The following is a 23758-nucleotide window of genomic DNA, read 5'->3' as shown; positions in this document are numbered from 1 at the left end:
GAGATGAAAGCAAAATGAGAAAGATAAGAACAGAGTGAGAGAGACAGAGAGGGAAACGGAGGAAGAGATAGATAGTGTACAGAGCAGAGAGAGAGGTAACCATGGAAACAGGAGGAAGGTACAAAAGAAGAGATAGACAAAGGGTTTGATTTAAAAGAATGAAACTTGGACGAAAGAAAAGTAATTCCGACTGAAATTTGTTACCGGGAGGTGGAGGAATAATACAAAAGAGTGACGGCCATAGAGGGACAGTGGCTGTGTCCCCACTGTCTGTTATAGCCAGTTTGAATGTGGTCGCCTCTAACCAGCATATAAGGCACTCCAGAGACCTCTAGTGTTAATAGGCTTCTGTGGTTCATTGTGGGCCTCACCTTGAGTAAATCTGGGGCCATTTCACTATGTAGGACACTTAGACGATCGTCAAAATCGTGCCGTTTCCCCTTACGTACACATGTCCGTCGCTGAAAGATTTCAGCACAGACAGAGAGAATATGGTGAGGCTGTACAGTATATTTTATAAGCATACTTTTCCATGAATCACATAGCAGGAAGAGACTTCAGAGTGACTAAAATAGGATAAAGTACCGTGGTAAAATTCCTCTCCCACCTTACTGCAATGAAAAACTGCATTCCTGATAAGAAGATATGAGTTCTCTATGGTCCTACATTGTGTTTGCTGACTTATTGAATGAACTTGAGGTGCATGTTGAAATCTGTACTGTTGACTATCCCTTCCCTCTGAATAAATGCAATGCACCCATATATTAGGATTCATATTTGTATATCTATATAGAGTTACAGACAGACAGAGGGTTTTTATTCTGTGGTTTTTGAGTCTCTTGTGGCTATCCTTCTTTCTCCCTTCCCCCTCTCTGTTTTTCTCTCCTCTCTGTCTTTCTCTTTCGTCCTCTGTCTCTGTTTCTCTCACTCGCTACCCCTCCCTCCCTCCCTCCCTCTTTCTCTTGATCTCTCTCTCCTCCTCTCTCTCTTGCTCTCCCATGCCCCCCTCTTTTTCTCGCTCTCTTATGCTCTCTCTCTCTCTCTCTCTCTCTCTTTCCTTCCATAGCTCTCTGTCTCACTCCCTCGCCCCCCTCTCTGTTCCTTTTATATCCTCCTTGCTGAATGCTCTTCTCCTCTCCTCCCTCAACTCTGTCTTTTCTCCTTTATATTCAGTCTTTTTTTTTTTTTTCAAGCTCTCCCCACACTCCTTTCTCCAATGTTGTCTCCAAGCAGAGCTATTTCATTGCTAATATTCTGTCTTTCCATTTAGTACCCCCACTACAAAATGGGGTGAGTAATCTTTTATTTAGGGTTTTCTGCTCTGGCCATCTCTGCATCCTGTCTTGCGGTTTGCGTAAGAATGATTTGTTGAGTTAATTTAAGGCTTGATTTCTTTAAATATACAGTACAAAAAAGAGGGAAAACATGGCAAAGCATCAATATTGAAAGAAAATTGCAGAATATGCTGCTTTGTTTGTTTATTTCTCGAAGTTGCAAGTGATTCACCTATAGTCTACCTTGTCTAATCACGTATGCCTCACATTTAAAGTTGCTCTCCCTCGCAGCAGTGAGTGAGTGAGGCAACACTGATAGAGAATGAAGCTTTGTTTTTTTTGTTTTTTTAGTTTGTGTTCTCCTGTCTGTGTCCAGTCTGTTCTTACTGACCTTAATGGAAGAAGCTGGAGGCGTGCAACTAGGGTGTGGCTGCTTTTATACAGTTTTGCTATATTCCATCTGCATTGCTTAGATTCAAGCTGTGTGATTGTCTGTTCTGTGCTTATGAAAAAGCCTGCTGTGCTTTTTTTTTTTTTTTTTTTTTTTTTTTTTTTGAAACTTAATTAACACAGCTAATCATGCTTACTATTATATCAGCTTGCTGTGCAGAGGTAAGACTGATCCAGCACTAGAAAATAACAGAAGGTGTGTGGGCTTGCTGTCTTAGACACGGGTCTGAGAGGAATGGCCGACTAAAACATCAACATCAGTCCAATAACTCAAAGTTCAAAACACAGAGTTAACTGATTCCTCTCTCTTCTCTTTCTCACTTTCTGATCATACAAATATTCTCACCCAAACGCTGTAGCTATAACGACCCTAAACACAAACCTACACAGCTTCCAGTTTGCCTGACAGTGAGAGGATGTTGAATTATAGCCATCACCTAGCACAGCGCCTCACACACAGTCAGAGCCAACTCGGGCTGTATGCAGCCTGTCACTGGGCTGGATGAAGAAACAACACTGACAACGTGAGCTCACTAACGTACGGCAAGAGGAGTGGGCTGTATATATATAGAGAGACACTGACCTAAAGCCAATACACAGATGAGTTCCCCCTACTATATTGGCATTTGCATTTGTTTTAACCAAAAAAAAAAGAAAGAAAGAAAATAGAGAGTTGTCATCAATGAGTCCTCTGCAGTTTTATGATTCATTGAGCTTTTCTCAGGGGTAAAACAGACAGCTGATATCTGAATCTAGCCCTCCTTCCCCACCACCATCCCCCTCCATATTTCTCCCTCCCTCACTTTATCTCTCTGACTTGCTCTCTTCCTCTTGCTGGAAAAAAAAAAAGAAAAGAAAAGAAAAAAAAAAAGAAAAAAGTTATAACTTTGACCTATATCACAGAGAGGATGTGACACTGCACCGCATGGTTGTCTCCTATAGATAAACAACACAAGAACCAGGCCGGAGGTTCGGAAATGGACAAGAAGTTTCGCTGGTAAAAATACAGTAAGTCATACGGACACCAGTGTCAGAAGCGTGTTGTTTCAGGGCTGTAGGGAACTGAAAGCGTGTTGGTTTCAGTGCCGTGTGTGTGTGTGTGTATGTGTGTGTGCTTGTCCCTGATCTCACACTGATCTCAGACAAATGCACATACACAACCACACACAAACACACATTTAAAATCCCTGCTGAGGGTTAGTACACTTGAGAGCAGGGCAATGGCTTACTTCCCTTACTGTCTCTCTCTCACTCTCTCTCCGTGTCTCATATGCACATAGGAACCTGTATAATCTAAGAAGTGAATGAAATTTTACGCTTATTATGCACCGTAGCCTTTTCCTCTATTAGTTTTCCCTACACACGCAAATGTACCCAAAGTAAATGGACAAGCGAGCAGGTTTTGCTGTTATGAAGATTCAGGCCTGGAAAGGAGCCAGTGTATTTCTTCCCCAAACTTTTGTTGTCTGTGTCTTTTTCATTTTCCCCATAGGCTAGTTCTGTGTTGTTTTATGTACGTGTCCCTTGTTGTTTCTTCCATGTGGTTTCTTTGTCTTTCAGCCTCTTATCTCTTTGTTTCTTCCCTTGCTCTCCTTCTATTTTCTCTCCCATTCTCTCCCTCGACTTCCTGCTATCTCTCCCCCTCACTCACACCCTCACTCAATCTCTTTCTCTTTCTCTATCCCCCCTCCCTCCCTCGCGCTCACTCTCATTCCCTATCTCTCCCTCCTCCCCCTCCGCTCCCCTTTCTCTCTATCTTTCTCATTCTCGCAGCACTCCCAGCCGCTGATGATTGATCAAGGTTTTCAAGGTTTGCCCTTTCCTGTTATTTAGTAGGAAATGTTTATGCACAGTCCTCAGCCCTACAGTCACAATTGGCATGTGTCCACACAGTGTTTGTCACGCTCGGCTGCACCTATATACATACATTTTCTTAAATGCACTTTTTTTTTTTGTTGTTGTTTTACTCCACACATCCCCCCCCCCCCCCCTCCTCACACACACTGTGTTTACTAGTTAAAAGGTAAGGTAAGCTCTGGTATGATAGAATACCTGTCTAATTATCAGGATCATCTTCAGTACCGACTACTTAAGCACACAACCTGTACTTAGCCCGCAGGTACTCTGCCGCACTGTTTCTCAACACAGCCTGAAAGAAATCTGGAAGTTCAATAGTTAATGTCTTCCCTTGCTGTTTTTCCTTTTCTTCACTCTCTCCGTCTCTCTATCTCCTTTCCTCTCTCCATTCCCTTTGCTCTCACCCCCCCACCACCACCACCCCTCCTCACCCCCCCTCTTCCTCCCCCTCCACCTCCTCCTCTCCTTCATTCTGCCCCCACCCCCCTCTCTCTTCCCCCCCATCCACCACCACCACCTCCTCCTCCACCTCCCTTCTCTTTTCTCTTGCTGATGGACTCTTCTTTTTTATTTTCACACTCCACCATCCCCCTTTTTTTTCTTCTCTCTTTTTCTCTCTCCTTCTTTCCTCCACCACCACCATCTCCCCCCCACCACCCCCCCACGCTCTTCTCTTTCACTGCATTTTCTTTCAAACCTTCCTCTATCTCTCTTCCCATCCCCCCCAACCCCCCCCCCACCACCACCTCCTCTCCCACCACTCCCCCCTCCCTCTTTCTGTTCTCTCTTTTATTCTTTCTTTCTCTTTCTTTTGCCACATCCTTTCTTATGACTCAGCCCCCCCCTCTCCCTTCTTCCTCCTTTTTGCTGCATTCTCTTCTTCCCTCCCCCACCCCAGCTCTCTTTCCTCTCTCCCTTTTCTTCTGTCTCTCTCTCACCCCCCCCCACCCCCCTCCTCCTCCTCTTTCCTCCCCACTCAGCTTCACTCCCCCTCCCTATGCTTCTTTCTTCCTTATTCTTTCTCCCCCACGTCTGTCTCCCTCCCTCCCTCTCTCCTAACTGCTTTTCTCTCCTTTCTTTCTCTTTCTCTTTCTTTTGTCACTCATTTTTTTTTCTTCTCTGGATTTCTCAGACAGTATACTTCAGGCTGTCCTCAATGATTGTTTGAATCTAGAGCAAATAACTAGCAGCAACAAACTACACGGTCTCTGCAAAGTTAAATTTTAGCATTTCTCAGACCTTATCTGTCTGACTGTTTTGCTACTGACAGACGCACCTCCACCCATCGTCTCTCTGAGTGTTTGCGCGTGTTGTGAAAGTGTGTACGTGCCTCTTGCCTGCATTACAGGGACATACCATATATATATTATGTATGTATGTATGTAAAATTAAATCACGTTTGTGTGTGTGTGTTTGTTTGTGTGTGGATTATATATATATAATATATATATATCTATATATATTCTATTATATATATGTATGTATGTAACATATACATGTTTGTGTGCGTGTGCACATGTATCTGTCTGCACGCAGAGGAAGTGAGAGAAACTACTGATTAGATTTTTATAATTGTGCATTTGAGCACACGCTCATAAAAAAAAAAGGAAATGCAAAGTATAAAGTGTGATCAAGAAAAGATAGAGCGTGTGTGCCTTAAAGAGAAATGTGTGTTGAAGGGTCATGCTGAATTGTATGTAGTGAGAAAGGGAGATAAGATGTGTGTATGTGTGTGTTTGTAAGAGAAAAGAGGAGAGAAAGAGAAGTGAGATGGGAAGGAGAGGGTGGGAGGAAGAGAAAGAAATGGGGTGATGCTGTGTGTGTCTGAGTGTGTGTGTGCGTGTGTGTGTGTCTGAGTGTGTGTGTGTGTGTGTGTGTGTGTGTGGTGGGGTGGAGGGCTTGTGGAGGGGAGCGGGGGGGGCAGGCACAGTCAGTTCTGATAACAGCAACAGTAGGAGGAGGATGAGCCGTGGGACCGCCCCACTCTCCCACAGATATAAATAGGAGGTGGATTTTTTTACTCCACTCATTTCTCCTGAAGGATGAGATCCCTGAAACACCTCAAACATCACTCCAGGAACAATGTGGTGAGTTTGTAACCTAAAGATGGAGGAAGAGGGTGTTGCTGCTAAGGTGCTAAGGGTTAGGTTTGGTTAGGGGTTGGGGTTAGAGGGGGGTTGGCGGATAGTTGTTTTGCAGTTTGTTAGTTACACTCTTGTCGTGTGTGTGTGAGTGTGTGAGGTGAAGCGTGATTACTTTACACATTCATATGAGTACCGCAGTGGGAACATCTTTTCAAAAAAAAAAAAAAAAAAAAGAAGAGATAAGAGTTGTGTTTCTATCTCTGCCGCACGTTTTGTTTCCCCCTTGCCACTGCTCTAATTGTTTGTCCTTAGGTGTCTTTCAGATGCAACTTTAAATGTTGAAAGTGTACGGACTCTTTGCAATTACTACCCTACCTTCTCTTTCTCCTTGTCATTTGTCTTTTTCTCTTTCATTTTGTCAGCCTTTCATTTTGCTGTGCTTTTTCTTCTCTCTCCAGCTCACCCCCTCCCTCCTTCCCCTCTTTCTCTCTCACTCACTCACTCACTCTGTCTTTCTGTGTCTCTCCAGCCCCCCCCCCCTCACCCCCCCCCACCCCTCTCTCACACACCCTCCCTCTCCTTTTCCTTTCTCTCTTCCCTCCTCTCACATGCTCACTCAATCTCTCGTTCCCCTTCCCTCCCCTCCCTCTCCTCCCCTCTTTCTTTATCTTTCAGCCCCTCCATCTCATTTCTGTCTCCGTCTCCCTCCCTCCCTCCACTCCTCCCCCGCCCACAGCTCTTTCTCCTTCTCTCCATACCTCCCTCCCTCTCTTTTCTCTCTCTCTCTCTCACACACACACGCATACACACACGCTTTCAAATACACACCCAGTCTCTTTCCTTTTCTTTCTCACAAACACACAGTCTGTCTCTGTCTGACTACTTTAAAAGCAGTAATTATAAATGACGTGGTTATCAGGGCATCCAGGTCTACTCCCCTCTACCAACACACACTCGCACACACACACGCACACATGTACACACACCTTTATTCCTCCTGCACTATCTCCTCTTCCCTTTTTTCTCTTTTCTCCATCCACTCTTTTCTTTTCTCTCAGTATTGTGTCAGGCAAGGCAGCAGCTCTCGCCGGTGTGTATGACATAGAGTGAGGACTGAGTGTGTAGTCTGGCAAGAAAGTAAGGGTCAGACCTTTTCCTACCAATCAGATCCATGCTGGGAAATAATCTAAAACCAGTACTCACTTCTCCTTTACCACAGAGAGCCAGTTTTAGTCACACCAGACTTTCTTCCCCTATAGTTTCACTGTTCCACTTTTACAGGTGGCAGGATAAACATGTGGATGTCGGTCTCAAACACTTCTGAACCGCACAATTATGTTAGCGAGTCTTATGCATCGGTGTGGAATACAGAATGAGCTCGAGGCTCAATCGAATGTCTGTTATGGATATGAGACTGCCTGGCGGCATATATCATCTTGTTAAGAAAGCCCAGTGTGGCAGGCATTATGAAGGCAGCTACGGTGAGTGTAGACCTAAGACGCTTTGCTCCTCATGAATGGGACAGATAGCTTCAGTGATGAGCTGACTTTGGTCAGCCAGGCTGCTCCGGGACCCCACAGGAAGTACTGAGGACAGTCCACGGAAGTCAACTTCCTGGCGGGACCTGCATCCCTTGTTGTGTTCTTTTATTATTCTAAAGCCTGTCAAGGAAGGAAACGGGGTGCTAACGCAGATCTGCCTTATCTCCTCAATCGAATGTGCTGTGGATTCAGAGTAAAGAAACAAGGCGTAGTCCGAATGCGGCTTACACAGAGAAAAAATCCTTAAAAACATTACCTTAATACTCACTTTGGTACTAGGAAAGGAAGGTTGTATTACTTCAGATGTCGGTTTGTAACGCTGAATCTTAACAAATAATTTCAGTGTGACAGAAAAACAAACCCTTTTGTTTATATTAATAGGAAAGGTACCAATATCGTGAGGTTACAGTGGGGAAATGAGGTTATATGAGGAAACGTTGTGTAAGACACGGTTTATAACAGCAGAACAGAGAGAAACGTTATTTTTCTGGTTGTTTTTTAAAACTTGTGTTTTATGTTTTTGTGTGTTTTCCTTCAGGAGGAGGAGAGTAGCCGCTTGGTGCGGACCTACCCTAAGATGACTGAGTGCCAAGTGGATGTGGGCACACAGACGGAGCCTGTGGTGGTGCTATCTCTGGCTCAGGCTGCCGTTCTTGGCCTCATCTCCCAGAATGAAATCTTCGGGGCCACCATTGCTCCTAATGGCTTTTATACAGGGGAACCCAGAGAGTGTCCCCCTCCGCCACCTGAGGCAATGGAGTACGAGTATGCTGACCAGCTAATCGGGGCCAATGGGGATTACCTGGCGGAGCCTGCCGGGGAGCCAGAGCCCCAGCCCCACTGCAGTGAGAGAAGACGGCCTGGACCTCGTGGGAGGACCAAGAGGCCCAGGAGTGGCGTAGAACTAGAGGTTCACCAACACAAAGCAACTAGTCCACAGGCTCAGATTAAAGGTGAACGGCTTGAGTCTGATACCCCTCCTTCCTGCATTCACATGAACAGCAGGCGTAGTCCTGGCAAGTCGGAGGATCCAGTCACCAAACAAAGTTCTCTGAAAGAGGAGCAGGCTTGCGGAAACTGCCCCTCATGTGTGAGAGATACACCCAGGCCGCAAACAGATGGACAGTCAGAACAGGAACAAGAGGAAAACACTGGTAGAGAACGAGAGAGGAAGGAAGAAGAGTTGGTGGTGGAGGAAGAGGAAGAGGCACTAAATCTCAAGACCAGTGGAGAAAATGGCAGTCCTCTGGGGAGCCGCTATTATGAGTCCAATGAGGTGGCCTATGAGTCTGCCGATATGGCATTGCCAGGAGAGTATGAGGAGAACAGCCAGGCCATGCTGTGGTCAGACCCAGAGGGCCTCGCAAGGCGAATGCAGATTGACCGGCTGGACATCAATGTACAGATCGATGAGTCTTACTGCGTAGACGTCGGAGAGGGTCTGAAACGCTGGAAGTGCCGCATGTGTGAGAAGTCGTACACATCCAAATATAACCTCGTCACTCATATTCTTGGCCATAATGGAATTAAGCCCCATGAATGTCTACACTGTGGAAAACTCTTCAAGCAGCCCAGCCACCTCCAAACTCACCTGCTCACCCACCAGGGAACCAGACCTCACAAGTGCACCGTTTGCGAAAAGGCCTTCACGCAGACCAGCCACCTGAAGAGGCACATGCTGCAGCATTCAGATGTCAAGCCCTACAGCTGTCGTTTCTGTGGCCGTGGCTTTGCCTACCCGAGTGAGCTGAGGACCCATGAGAACAAACACGAGAACGGCCAGTGCCATGTCTGCACCCAGTGTGGCCTTGAGTTCCCAACCTACGCACACCTGAAGCGACACCTGACTAGCCATCAGGGTCCGACCACATACCAGTGCACAGAGTGCCACAAGTCATTTGCCTACCGCAGCCAGCTGCAGAACCACTTGATGAAACACCAGAATGTGCGTCCCTACGTTTGCCCCGAGTGCGGTATGGAGTTTGTCCAAATCCACCACCTCCGACAACACGCTCTCACTCACAAGGTACTGACAGCGCACACCCTTGTACCTAAGGTACTGAAACCCAATGATGTGCCTTTGTTTACCAATTTATGTGTTATGTGAAAGTAAAAGAGTACAGAGTAGCCTGGCCTTAAGCAACCACACAACACCACTAAATCTTAATTTAAGATAGAAAAATGTCGCATTTAGGAAAGGAAGTATTTTAGCTCCTCTGTATGAATCCTCATAGACATATTGCACACTTGCAACACAGCCTTTTCTCCAAAACCAGTTGCTTTGTAAACATAGTCTTCAAAGGCCTTGAGTTTTTTTTTGTGTGGGCTCAACCCCCCACATGCATGTGTTTTGTGTTGTGTGTCGTTTGCAGAGCTACTTCCCTTTGTCTCTAATGAATCACTGCGGCCTTTCTCTCCTTTTTGCTATATAGTCTATTATATTCTATAGGGGGAAAACATTTCTTTTCATGACATTGCTTTTGATAAATATTACAGTTTAAATAATAAAAGTTAAATAAATGCAGAAACCAAAAAAAAAAAGTTTATTCTTTCCATTGTTAGACTTTTTCCACTCTGTCTTTCAACACTTGTGGGGGGGGGGCTAACGTAATATACACGAGTTGGATCAAAAGCCAGAATGCAAATCCTCACACACGCAAATTCCTTGTGTGTTTCCTCCCTATGACTCATTATTTGTTTTCTTCTAAACCATATATTTAGCCAAATTAATTAAAAAGCCCAAACACTTTTTTGTTTCCCCAGGGTATGAAAGAATTCAAGTGTGACGTTTGTGCCAGAGAGTTCACCCTGTCTGCCAACCTAAAGAGACACATGTTGATCCATGCCAGCGTGAGGCCCTTCCAGTGCCACGTCTGCTTCAAGACCTTTGTCCAGAAGCAAACTCTTAAAACGCATATGATTGTCCACCTGCCGGTCAAGCCTTTCAAATGCAAGGTGAGTGAGTAGAGTTTTATTGCAAGACAAACTGGGTCCCTCTGTGATGGAGTGGGGGTAGGTGTCTTACTGACTATTGTGCTCTTTCTCAGGTGTGCGGAAAGTCATTTAACAGAATGTACAACCTTCTCGGCCACATGCATCTCCACGCCGGCAGCAAGCCCTTCAAGTGCCCTTACTGCACCAGCAAGTTCAACCTGAAGGGCAACCTCAGCCGACACATGAAGGTCAAACACGGCATCATGGACACCTCAATAGACGGACATGGTGAATAGCTCCACCACTTATTCTTAATTACACTCCACTTTGTTATAGATGATAATGCGCGATGACTTTGTAGATGGGCAAATTTACAAGTGGGACTGCTCGGTGGACTTTACGTCGCATTATTGTCAGTCACTCTATCCTTAATGCACTTTGACTCAGCATGTACTGTAATCTACTGGCCAAGTGTTTTGATGTTTCTCTGTCACTCCCTCCCTATGTGTTTAGTAAATATAGCAGTGCCCGGATTAGACATGCCTGTCCCTATCAGTAGAGACTGATACTGAGGCAAGGGAGGAGGGGCAACATACTGGTTGTCCTCAATGAGGCTACGTGTCTTCAGAAAAAAAAAATCTGTGTATATGTGTGTGTGTGTGTTATCGAGGACAGAGTGGGATCATATTTGTGTCTTTGCCTCTTTTTTCAGAACCCCCCCAAGACACAGAAAGCCAGGAGGACTATGAAGAGGAGAGCTTTGAATTCAGTGAGCGAGAAAACCGGGCTAACAACAACAACACACCAGACATTGCTAAACTATCTCAAATGGAGTATTACAGCACCTATGGGAAGGGCGCAGGGCGCTTCAGCACCGCATGAATTATTAAAATGACCCCAAAATAAGTGTGAACTAATGAAAACGGGATTGTTTTTTTTTTATTGTTTTTTTTTTTTATTGTTGTTGTTGGTGTTGTTTTTTGCTGTTAAAGGCTCGATAGTGCTCGAGTTGTTCTTCGAGGGTGTGGAGAAACCCAGCAAACTGCACATTCATATGCACTGGAATCACTCGTAATTACAAAAAATTTGGAAGTTTATACTTTTTACCTTATTACATATTTTTCATCTCTAAAACACAGCAAATCTACTGAGTAAAAAAAAATATATTTGAGAAAAGTGGACTGTCTAAAAACAGCAGCATTTAGATTTAAAAAAAGAAATCTATATAAATACATATATGTTGTTAGTTGCCTAATTTGAAAAGCACATGTTCTTTTTTAAGCTACAAGCATAAAAGCATATGGTGATGTTATACTGCACTTACTCATTCAGACAATCCCAGTTCTGTGTTTTCTGGGGTTAACTAATGTGAAGGGTTAAAGAAGGGAACAAGTGTACTGTTCATTTCACTTGCCAAAGCTTATCAAGTTGCAGAAGTTAAAGATTCACTTTGATTTATACTGTGATAAATTAAATTTGAGGTCTGCAAAGTAAGTTAAATTTGCAATCCGTGCTTTATTGTATATTACTGTACAGAATGTATCAGTCATCTTACATTGGCTGGTACTGTAATCAGTGCGTTGCACTGAGGACCACTGTGTCTACTTTTTAGGTTTCTGCATTAACAAGCATCACCCTGTATTGATCTCTAGTCTGAATGTAATTGTTTCTGTGGAATGTTTTAAGATGCTAATGAAAAGAAAATCAAAATAACCTTTTTAAATGGTAGGACCCCTTTACCAAAGAATTGGATCAAATCTTGCAGCTATGGGCACTGTAAGTATCTTTTCTGTGCTGTTGTGTTGAGCTGGGACATTGGATTTCTTAGGGTCCAATCGCAGACCTCATGAAATTACATTCAGGTTCCCTTCCCACCCATCTGTAGATCTCTTCAAAAGATTACCACAGAGAACAGACTGTGGTACAGCTTCTCTTTCAACAAACCTCACCGTTCCCCCCACATCCAAGCCTTGACGAAACAAGACTGCAGCATTCTTCAGAAGCAATGCAAACCCTGCATTCGTTTCAGTTTTTATTTTGTGTGTTTTTTTTTTAAGTGGATGAATCTCAACAAGAATTGTCCCAAAAAACTCAGACAGAAATATTAAGTGCCCCAGTGTGTCTGCAACAGCATGCCATCCATCATGCTGTACACTGGTCTCAAGTGATGAACGACAACCTCCCAACATGTGACAGGGCCATGGACCTTGTGGAAAATGATTTGGGAAATGCTCAATATATTCAGTTTCCCAGTGCTTAGCTTTTCAAACTTGTAACCTGCAAACAAGGTATCCATTTGCAATGTTGATATAGCGCATTTAAAATAAAAAATGCTCAATTTTGTGAGTTTTTCAGCTTCTGTGTTTATTCCATCACTGTTTTAGTGATGATACAAAGGGGAAGATGTTCAGCTTAAATGGCTTTCTGTATTAGACATTAGTGTGGAGATAATGTGGATAGAAATGTATGTACAATGTTGTGTACCAGACAATACTGTAAAATAATAAATTTATTTACCTTTAACATGGTTCATCTTTGTTGAAAAACATCGCAAAATACCAATGTTGGGTCAAACCAGGGATGTTTATTGGCAAATCCGTTTGACACATGCTTCAGCCCTGCCCACGGCATTACACAGTATTGAATACAGTACTTCACATTACAAAAATAAAACCTTGCAAATAATGGGACAGATAGTTAGGGAGGCATCTGGTGGAGGGGCAGCTGTCAACCATTTAATAACCTAATAGAATACTACATTTCCTACAGACAGTACATTTCGTTTACTTCAGGGAAATGCAAGTGAATTTATTGACCTTTTAAGTTAAAAATGAGGTACAAAAACAGATGAGTGACACTGCCATCTCCAGGCTAACTATATTCTTTCAAGTCCTTCACTTGCCGAGGGCTTTATCCAGATTTGTTTTGATGGCGTCGAGGAAGTCTGTAGTATTGACGTAGTGCTCGTTCAGCTTGACACTGAGAAGGCAAGACGAGACAGAGTTTAGGAAATTCAATACCATACTTAAAGAAACACTTCCAGTAACCCTTATTTAATTATTACCATGAATGTTAATGTTGGTTAGTAAAAATAGCACAATTATCAACATTACCTAAACAGAATGAGCAATATGCATCATAGGAGTGTCTTTTAAAGTATTTTTTCCTCGGACTATGGCTTTAACTTTCTAAACTTCATTGAAATCTGGTTTTAAAGATATCCTGCTAAACAATCCTGAACAAAAACACAACTTTGAGAAGAAAAAGGTTTCGAGTTCCCAACCTGTATAACAACCTGGCAGGCCACAATCAGGGTAAATAACACCCCTACTTATGTCAGTGTTGATGGTGACGGTTTAATCAAAAGGGAATATTTTCATTCCAAGTTAAAGAAGGAAATCTGCCAGCGAAAACACCAAACATTCATTCTTGGGTGCCATTATTGGCTTAATGTCCCAAAACATAAAGATGCTCTGTGGACTAAATGGAAACATCCTTCAAATTAGGGCTGCAACTAACGAGGTTTTGTATGATTTATTAATCTGCACATTATTTTCTTAAATTGTTTGGTTGATGAAAAATGGCCCACAGCTCATAGCTATAAAACAGGAAAGCAACAAATCCTCACGATTAAGATGCTGAACCTTTGGTGTGTTTGGCATTCCGCTTTAAAAGAAAATAATGATTCACTAGTGGTAGATTATTTTTCTGTAGATAAATTAACTAAGTGTCTTAGCTCTACTTAGAAATCACTTTCCTGGGCCTTCATTTATAAAACTGACTTAACCTGAAACCTTATTTTGAAGTGGAAATGTTCTCGTCTCCAAGCACTGAGACTTGACAGGAGGGGTTTCCTGCTGGTTAAGTTGAGGTATTGCAGTTTGAGTTGCACAAGTGTGAACTTTGCATTAGCTTTATGAACAATGTGATATGAATCGTGGGTGAGTGCAAGCACATAGATTTTTTTATTAAAAGAAAACCTGAAAGTGCAATTCTGTCCAATGTGGAGCCTTCAACTGTGACCAATAAAGCTGATCTCATTGGACTATTCTAAAATTATTAATATCAAAATACATTTATCATCAAACCATGAATGCAACCATTAACTGTACTTTAGTGTTTCTGTAGCCTAGTGGTGACAAAACATATTTTCAAAAAGAATAATACACAAAAAGTCCTTTAAAAACACATTAAAAGCTCCTCACACATCCATAAAAACATACAATTCTCAAAATATAGGCTGCATCATATGTTAACAGCCTTGTCATCTATCCTGTATCAATATAATCCATGAAGATAAATTGTATTTCTGTAAAAACTTGCATTACTAGCATTATTGTACAGTCTCTGTTGGTAACCTGAGCTCAGTGGGAATGAAAGGCGACATGAAAATAAGTTTTTTTAATAATAATATAATACTGCTTGATGGAGCAGATTTATGCCATATTAAAGACTGACTCATAACACTTTATTCATTGTCTATCAGGTGTGTGTCTTCTGGCTGAACCCTGATTTGTCCAATCATTACATAAGAGGAAAGCGCTAAGGCAAGTGCTGTCAATTTTAGGTTAATTTGAGTTTTATAGATTTTAGAACCTGTGAAGATCCTAATAGTTCAACTCGTGTCTTTCGTTCTGCATATTTTAGGTGTGATGATGCATAGATAAGAGCTTTCCATTCCTTATTTTTAGTCCTCTCTGGGGCCAGATGCTTCCTTATACCTTCAGAAGCCTCCGAGGCTAAACATGTTTATGTAACCATGCAGTACATCCAAGATATTAAAGTTTGTTACACCTTAGACATAAATATTTGATTCAACCTGAACATGTTACAGATGTGCTAGACAGCACTGTGTGAACAAAGATCTCTGAGGGATATTTGTAGCACCTTGTTGAATCAATGAATGACTGATTTTGAGGCAAACCTACTTACTAGGAGCAAAAACTTGATAGTGTTAATGATTTTATCACTCTCTTTGCAAGTAATATGTTAAGGAGAGCAGCCAGAGCTTCATTAACAACTACACTGTGAAAGTTAAGTATAGAAATGGAAAACAACTTACTTGGACAGGCCGTGGATGCAGCCTGCAAGGTCCTTGGTCATGGTACCACTTTCAACAGTCTCGACACACACCCTCTCCAGAATCTGGGAGAACCTGCAGATAAAAAAACAAAGAGATTAAGAAAAGGCATGTTGCATCACAGAGTCAGAGGGTTTTCCTACAAAAGTAAACAGCTCTTACTTCACAAGGTCGGGGTTGCCATCAAGTTTGCCACGATGTTCCAGGCCCCTGGTCCAGGCGAAAATGCTGGCAATGGGGTTGGTGCTGGTGGGCCTTCCCTGAAAGTAGAGTTGTGGGTAATGTCAGCATTTTTAATTACAGAGTAATAAAATGGGTTTTTATTATGAATTTATTTACTCGCTCTGGCAATAAGTGGACGTGCTCATTCTCAATTTTCGCCACACGATGGCAGTATACCACCATCCATTACAGTCTGTCTGCTTTAAATTTGTCTCTACACAGTTTCCGTTTCATTGCCCAGTTCAAATGTTTTCCAGTACAGAGCACTAAGATGGATAAAGACTGTTACTAACTTTCTGGTGCTCGCGATAGTGCCTGGTCACAGTGCCGTGCGCAGCCTCAGCCTCAATAGTCTTGCCGTCTGGGCACACAAGAACTGATGTCATCAGTCCCAGAGAGCCAAAACCTAAAAAACAGGAAAGACAGAATGCATGAATCCCTTTTTAAACACAACATCTGTTCAAAAACTGGCAAGCGCCACAAACGCTTTCAGTATTTCATAACAACACAGTTTCCAATTGTCATGTCTCTTTCCAGATATCTCACCCTGTGCCAGGATATCAGACTGAACATCTCCATCGTAGTTCTTGCAAGCCCACACAAACGCTCCAGAGGACTTCAGCACTTGGGCAACCATATCATCAATAAGCCTGTGCTCATACCAGATCTTCAGTTTGTCAAACTCAGGCTTGTAGTGCCTGTAAGAAGCACAAACATAATAAACCTTTGTGGTTCTATAACATTCAAGTGAAAAAACATGATTCATTTCTCTATAATATTGCACCATATTACATGTAAATACATTTTTTCGTTTTGTATTTTTACTATGTCCCATTTCACCAATGACTTAGAACAAGAAAGGTAATTTAACCAAAACTCCATCATGTGTCTATTTGTGCATAAAAACCTGAAACACATACAAAAAACAGAGGACACTCACTTCTGGAAGATGTCCTCGAAGATGTCTTTAAATCTGCCGTCATAGGCTTTAAGAATGGTGTTCTTTGTGCTCATGTACAGTGGCCACTTCTTGCCAATGGCATACTGGAAGCAGCTGTGTGCAAAGCCTGTAATAGACTGTTGGGGAGAAAAATACAAACAATTCACAACTGCGGTAGCATTTTATCAGGAGCAGAGAGGTTAACAACCTTCCCCTTGACGAGTTGAAAGTCATCTACCGTGACCTCTTATGTTGTTAAATCAAACAGACTCATGCTGGCGTAGGCAAACAAAACAGTAGCAGAGCAGGTTGAACAGAGGTTACTGCAATGACTGCTGTGCCAGCCTTTAAAAAGCACATAAGAGGACTATCAGGTTTCTATCAGGTTATAAAGTTTAGGTGTTGTAATCTATAAAACTGGAAATAAGGTGGAACTTTCTGCAAGTTTTTTTTTTTTGATTTGTGACAAATGAATATTTGTGACAAATGAATATTTTAAAATACATACTATACATACAAAGAAAATGTCCTTTGCAGTTTCTTAAGATAACACTATAATATTTAATTGGCAAACAGTTTGACTTAGGAATCTTTTATCCAGAGTGTCTTTTAGGACACAATCACCCCCCCAGAGTGCTGAGGGGAAATCATGTGCGTGAATATCGTAAGGCTAATTGTGGTTTGATTGGTTTACTTGATCCCACTAACAAGTATTTTCTTAACACTACTGTTGTCCAACAACTATTAAAAACACATCAAACCATAAAGCCACACCATTACACAGGGTAATTACGATAAACAGAGGAACTGTATTCTTTTTTGAGTTGGTACCATAAATAGGCACACTAGATCTTTGGTAAGAGATTGGCATTTTTGCCGGTGATAATAATTTAGTATTCTTGATCTGTTTTTAAAGATGTATGTCCTCAGCAATTAACCACGACTAACCACTGCTGCAGTTTGTTCCCTTACGGTTAACAATAGTAAAAGAAATAAAAATAAAATACAATACAATACACTCACTTCATCTGTATTGTACATGCCCATTCCACAGCCGCCAGCAGGAAAGTCATAGACCTCCCATTCCTTGCCAGCACTGCCGTCAGCAGGTGAGAAGATAATCTTGAATTTTCCGGGCTGGTCCACAACAAAGTCAGTAGCTCTGTACTGTAGAGAAGAAATACAGACATTTTATCAACTTCGAGAAATCTGATATCGATGATGAAGTTGATCTGGTTTGTCTGTTTGTTTGTTATTTGAGCTAAAAATGGTGAAATTAAACTGAACACTCACTTGATCGCCAAAGGCGTGTCTGCCGATGGTGATGGGCTGCGTCCAACCTGGAACAAGCCTGGGAATGTTCTTGCAGATGATTGGCTCGCGGAAGACTGTGCCGCCCAGGATGTTCCTGATTGTTCCGTTGGGGCTCTTCCACATCTTCTTCAGGCTGAACTCTAAATATTAAAAAAATCAACACAGAAATTATGGTAAGACAGAAAAATACTGCAGACCTAAAACATATTTTTTGATCACCCTACAAGTTTATTTATATAGCACGTCAATAAAATCTTTTATCTTGAAATCAGGGATTACATAATGCTTTACAAAAGGGAATCACGCCTTTGCTCTGCCCTGTAATGTAAATAAACATATAATAATAGGTTATCAAAGACTTGCTCCACACCTTCCACTCTGGCTTCATCGGGTGTGATGGTGGCACACTTAACCGCTACGCTGTACTTCTTAGTAGCCAGGGCAGAGTCGATGGTGACCTGGTCATCAGTCTGGTCACGATACGGCAGACCCAGGTCATAATACTTCAGCTCAACATCCACGTTGGTCAGGATGAGCTAAAGGACACAAAATAAAGTATACAAATAAGAAAATCTGGTATAATCTGTATAGAAAACTCTGTTTAGTCTGTTATTAAATATCCTTTAATGCAATCTGTCATGGGATCAATGGTACAATGTGTTTTAAGTATTTGCAGGATTACATCATTTATGTATTCACTTTTGAACAACAACAAACTCCGTTGTCAGAAAACATTCATGGATATTTAATCTCACTTCTCCATGTTTTTCCTCCTGAGCCAGCGTACCATCTGCTCACTCTCCAGAGGCAATCAGCCAGTGACTGAATGAAACACTTCTGAGGCCCCTCCCCTTCGCACAGCATACATACATAATCTTCCACATAACCCTCCCCTCACATCCACGTGTCAGTCTGTGATATAAAAATAGGCGATTCAGACAGCATGAGCCATGCAAATCCTCCTCGGTGACGCGCACCAGTGTTTGTTTGTTTGTTTGTTATCACCTTTTCTTTGATGAACTCCCAGATGATCCTGGTCATCTCGTCTCCGTCCATCTCCACCACCGGCTGGGCCACTTTGATGCGCTTGTCGGCATCTGTCAATCATACATACAATACGGTTCAAATAAAAGACATTCACGACAAATTATTTTTAACGTCTGCTAAGTACTCATAAACACAGGAAACTACAGTGATTTGAGAAGGGAAAAAAAAGAGATCCTGTTTTCATCTACAGAGGACAGATGGCGTTTTCCATCTCCTGTTTCCTTCACACATAATATCTGTGCCTCAGGCTGCAACTAACACTAACATATTATTATTATTGATTATTCTGCCCATTATTCTCTCAATTAAGCAATTGGTTTAGGCACTGAAGGGTCATAAAATCGCTTTTCACACTTTCAGCTTTTCCAACCAACTTTCTTCTTTCTTTCAGCTTCAGTTTACCGTCATATACAATCAAGAAGAGCTGCAAACCTCCAACTTTAGAAGCAGTTTTTTTAGTAAAGTATTTTTAAACTAGCTGCAAGCATATTCACTTTTTCTGCTAGCAGTCTCACCCCCTCTTATCTTATTAACAGTTTCTTGACGCACTGCTAGACAGGCAATCAGTGGATTAACCTAAATCTGCCGTATGAATGTGATGCAAACAAATCGGGACCCGCTTACAACCCACTGCTCGGTGCCAAGAACTCCTCAGGGTACCCTTAAGCCGTCGTTGCAACCTTGACTATAACACAGAATAGTAATAGTTCAGGATTATGTCACTGCTAAAGTGATTTCACTGGTTCAACTCTACAAATCATGTATTATTTCATGTTTAAATGTTTGCTGTTGTGTTGGTGTTTAACCACTTTTTCAAAGTTAGGAGGTTTTACGCACATCCAAACTTTAATAACTCAAAGTAGTATTTAGTTTCCTACCAACAATGACTCTTCAGAGAGAGGTCTTTTCTCTTCTTTCCAGTTGGATCGCCGTAGATTAGTATCTCTAATCATATCTACTCTCATTCTGCTCAGTGTGTGTGAGAGTCCTGCCAGCAGGACCATTTCACTGAATAGAAAAGTACAGGGGGGGAAGTGCAGAGGATCAAGTGACTATTTCCCAGCCAAGTTAATGCTCCCCTACTGCTACCAAAGCCTTCTCAGAATAATGCAACTAAACATAATAAGTCTGGTGGACTCATTAAATAACAATGTATTTATATGTACACACACACAGTAATGTGTGAATTTAATAAAACACCAAACATCCATGGAGCATGTGTGGCCGAGGTGGGATCATGGAACCTTGGTAACACCTGTCAAAACAGCCTGTGCTCTGTTCCCATGCCCTTAATATGACACTCGCCCTGCTGGCCACAGACACATGGTGACCATGACGAACTGAAAATAACTTAATATCAAAAATAGTTTTGACCTTTCTGTTACAATCGTGCTCAAAAGCATAGAGCAGACAGAAAGAAACGGTTTTGTTTAATTTTGAAACAACCTACTCGCCTCAAAAACCACAGATTTTGTCACCAGCACTGTGAAAAACAACATCTGTGTTTTTGAGTATCATCTGCTGCGTACTTCTTTAGCCATATTTTGATCCGGCGCATACGAGTGGCATGTTATACTCCTTGACCTACTGAGCAGCGACCACTTGGGTTTGTTTAAGGAAGGAATGTGTCATTTTGTCTGAAGAGATCATGTGTCAAAGAAAACTATACGAATCATTTTGTGAGTTTTATTTTAAACATATTCACCGAGATGACTAAAGCTATTTCACAAAAGGAAATGGACAGAACCGGTCCTGGTCCGCAGTGTCCCAAATGTCACATTGAAAACAGCTTGCAAAGAAAAAAGAAATACTGTCATTGGAGCGGAAACGATTATTTGATTAGTTGATGATGAACACTAATTATTTTGATAATCACTTATTTGCATAATCAGTCTGCAAACAAAAAAGCCAAATATTTGGATACCGTAAGCTTCTTTTCTTCATGGAATTGCACTGTAAAGTAGTTTGCATAGTATTTGCACAGTAAGAGATTTACATAGTAAATCTTTTGAGTTTTATCGGTTGGGTAAAGAAACTATTTGAAGAAGTATCTTTGCGCTTTGGAAATTTGATTTCTCATCATTGTCCAACTATTTTATAAAGCAAACAAAAGAAATTAATAATGAAAATCATCCGTCTTGTCGTAGCTTCCCCAAGTATCAAAACGTATCAAATCTGAAAGACAGTCCATCGAAATCTGTATGTTTAAATCTCTCATTCCGTACGTGATCAGGAAAAATGAAGCATGTAGAGGCGAAACTGGATTTTTGTCAATTTAATGACGAGCTTTGTCATTCTCTATCTGCTACTCAAACACCACACACCCTGACACAGTTCATCATTGACTGCTACTGTTTGGCATAACTTCTAACTTATCTGCTAAAACAGGGACCTACTATGACGAGGTGGGGGGAGGGGAGAAGCGCAGGAGGGAGCTTGAGTAGGTTATGCAACTCCTGAATATATCAACATAGTGGACGCTGAAGGGTGAGCTAAAAGGGAGTAATGTGAGCCCGTCTGCCACATCATTCACACATGCATTAAGACTGCCGGTAGGCAGGCGGAGAGCTAGTCAGTATACAACCAACCAAAGTGGTGGGAGAAATGCACAGGAATTCCTACTCTGATCCTTAGCTTAGCATGGAGATGTTAAGAAGAACTGTCTCCATTTAAAACAATAAACACAAGAGCAGATTGCAAACAAGTCGACAAGTTACTTTCAGTCTAGAGGCAACTTTGAGAAGGATTGGGAACCATTCATGCCTTAGTTTGCGCACAGACACCTAAAATACACTTTCCTTACTTCAAGTTGCTCGTCATTAAATGCTTTATTGTCTTAACTCAAACACTCGTGACAGAATCAGCATACAGGCAGTTAAAAGCCACCAATCATCAACCAAATGATTAGGAATCAGGAAAGACCTGATCAAAAAATAACGTCATCAAGATCATTACTATTCACTCAAGATAACTACTGTGATATAATCTGGGCAGGCAGTCAACGTTAGACCCAGACAATGACCCGAATAACCTCTGTGTGTCCTCTCTGGTTAACTTTTAACAAAGGCGAAACCTAAAAGCCCTGCGGTTTTAATCCTATACCAAGAGAGGGGCATTCACTGAGTAATCAAATTGAGCCAAACTAAAGCTGCAGGCAAGAGTGCAGAAATTTGTGAGAACTGTTAAACCGTACTTCAAGTGTTGCTGACCAAAAATAGGAAGCTGTGACAAATGTAAGGCTTTAAAAGGTTTACGAGCCAAAGTCAGGCACTAACATTTCACGTAAAAAAATCCACTGCCAAAAAGAAAACAGCATGTAGGTCAATTTTATGAGCACTATAAAAAAAATGCAATTGCAGGAATCAACTGTAACTTGTGACTGCAGTTATGAAGAAATCTTCCAGTCGTGAATCACAGCTCAGTCACAAGGATTGGCAGGTTTAGTCTTGGTAATGTAAATGCAGCACTGTCATGCCTTGCATGGATCTATAGGAGCTTTAAAAAGGTATTGTTTGTTTTAACCAACACAGGCAACAATGGGATACAATCATTCACCACTGACAGTGCCCTTCAACTGACCCACTCTTTTATAAACACCAACTGGGGTGGTGCAAGTTTTTGGTTGCAAGGACACAAGAGTATCTACAACACAGCAGAGCCATATTAGTTACAAACTCCTGCAGCATGAAATTTAGGATGTCTGCAGGGCCCACGTGATAATGCATGCACCAAATCACAAACCTTATAATAATAAAAAAAGCTAATTTTAGGTTGCCCTGTTGGCACATTTGTAAGTTACATAAACGCAACGAGCCGCACGGGATTTTTTACAGCCATCATGATGGAGTGTGAGGTGGTAAAATCCATGTGGAGCGCAGATGGAGAAACATTATTATGTAGGTCGGACAAAGCGAGCGCCGGCAGCGGCAGCCATTGCTCCCTATAGCGGAGTCTCGTATGCGGCGGCTGACCTCGGAAAGTTTTTTTTTTTTTCCAAGTCAGTACCGCGCTAATAACACGACGACTGAACGGCAGCATCAGTTTACAACAGGACACATGAAGGGCAAAGCGATTTAACCTGTTTTTTTCTGTGTGATGTTGTTTTTTAAAGCGCCCGCTATGAGCGGTGACATTTCCGCACGGACAGCTAAAAAAAAACAAAAAACGGAAGATTCGTTTGAATCATCCGCTGCCAGTTTACCGGCGATTCATCGTTTTTAAAAATCCTCTATTCTCGGGTTAAAGCTGAACGCAAACTCACCTGGTTTTGCTCTGCTCTGTCGGTACACATCTTAAAGTTAAAGTCTCATTCATTTATATGACCGTGTCTTTTTATATTATCGCCAACTGCTCCTCAAACTTCTTGATGGGGGGAGACAAAGACGGGTCTCAACGGTTGGTCTCAACGGCCCTCATCTCTCGACGTTTACAGCCCTCTTCATTTGATATTATTTAAAAACAACCTGTACTCGTATAACGCACAGAATAACATGCAAGACACTCGGATGCTTTTAAAAGCATCGTTGCCCTTAAGCTCATTAAAATAAAAATAAAATCATTAACAGCATCCCCCGGTTGGCTGGCTAGCATAGCTTGCGTAGCACGGGGCGCCACCGGCTTCTAACGGCCGGCTGAGTGCGTCGCTCTCCCGGCTTGGCGTTCACACTCAGCCCGCTGTAACCTTAGGAGTCAACGCTAGGTCAAGAGGCGGTTAACCGACAAAAGAAAGATGCTGAGGGTGACACCGGTTTATCTTTCTCCACTCACAGTTTCTCTGGGACAAAGTCTGGCAATTTGCAGCCGGCGCAAGCACCGCGGGGTTTCTGGAAAAAGCAGCTGCAGACCTCGAAAGGGAGCTGAGGACCTTCAAATATCCAGCCATGTCTCCCGGCCCAAAATCACTTTTGCGGTTGACACACTCGACGAAACTCAGAGCAAAGAGGGGGCAAAGCGCTCCAACGCTGCCTTCAATATAGCAGAGAGCAGCTGCAGTTACAGCACCGCCCTTCTCCCCC

General features: G+C 42.2%; 2 protein-coding genes across 7 annotated transcripts in view; one reads left to right on the top strand and one right to left on the bottom strand.

Moving 5' to 3' along the window:
• Window positions 1-12789, top strand: part of znf710a (zinc finger protein 710a) — a 25926-nt gene extending 13137 nt beyond the window's left edge. For 2 of the 6 annotated variants that reach the window (XM_027272649.1, XM_027272646.1), the window contains exons 3-6: window positions 7745-9262; window positions 9970-10161; window positions 10254-10428; window positions 10853-12789. In XM_027272649.1, the coding sequence (XP_027128450.1) occupies window positions 7784-9262; window positions 9970-10161; window positions 10254-10428; window positions 10853-11022 (2016 nt within the window). In that variant the 5' untranslated portion in view covers window positions 7745-7783 and the 3' untranslated portion in view covers window positions 11023-12789. Of the gene's footprint in view, window positions 1-2713; window positions 2733-5523; window positions 5669-6459; window positions 7147-7744; window positions 9263-9969; window positions 10162-10253; window positions 10429-10852 lie in introns of those variants that run through there. The other 4 variants (XM_027272648.1, XM_019272290.2, XM_019272291.2 and 1 more) reach the window with 4 other exon arrangements.
• Window positions 12705-23758, bottom strand: idh2 (isocitrate dehydrogenase (NADP(+)) 2). The gene is made up of 11 exons (XM_010729387.3): window positions 23511-23758; window positions 18702-18793; window positions 18067-18232; window positions 17676-17836; window positions 17406-17549; window positions 16383-16519; window positions 15989-16140; window positions 15736-15848; window positions 15383-15480; window positions 15203-15295; window positions 12705-13119 (listed from the first exon to the last, which is right to left on the bottom strand). Exons 1-11 carry the CDS (start codon window positions 23623-23625, stop codon window positions 13035-13037), a joined length of 1356 nt encoding a protein of 451 aa, XP_010727689.1. The 5' UTR covers window positions 23626-23758; the 3' UTR covers window positions 12705-13034.

This window comes from Larimichthys crocea, chromosome XXI (assembly GCF_000972845.2).
Source record: "Larimichthys crocea isolate SSNF chromosome XXI, L_crocea_2.0, whole genome shotgun sequence".
Classification (NCBI taxonomy): Eukaryota; Metazoa; Chordata; class Actinopteri; family Sciaenidae; genus Larimichthys; species Larimichthys crocea.
The sequence above is the reverse complement of the archived record's forward strand: the minus strand, read 5'-3'. Positions and strand labels throughout refer to the sequence as shown.

What these genes read in the sequence shown, in the direction of transcription:
- idh2 (XM_010729387.3), bottom strand. Translation starts at nt 23,625, where the DNA reads ATGGCTGGATATTTGAAGGTCCTCAGCTCCCTTTCGAGGTCTGCAGCT. An exon ending in CGATGAAGCCAGAGTGGAAG is followed by an intron (nt 17,837 to 18,066) that starts GTGTGGAGCAAG and finishes TTTAATATTTAG; the next exon opens with AGTTCAGCCTGAAGAAGATG. An exon ending in TGCATCCACGGCCTGTCCAA is followed by an intron (nt 13,120 to 15,202) that starts GTAAGTTGTTTT and finishes TTGCCTTCTCAG; the next exon opens with TGTCAAGCTGAACGAGCACT.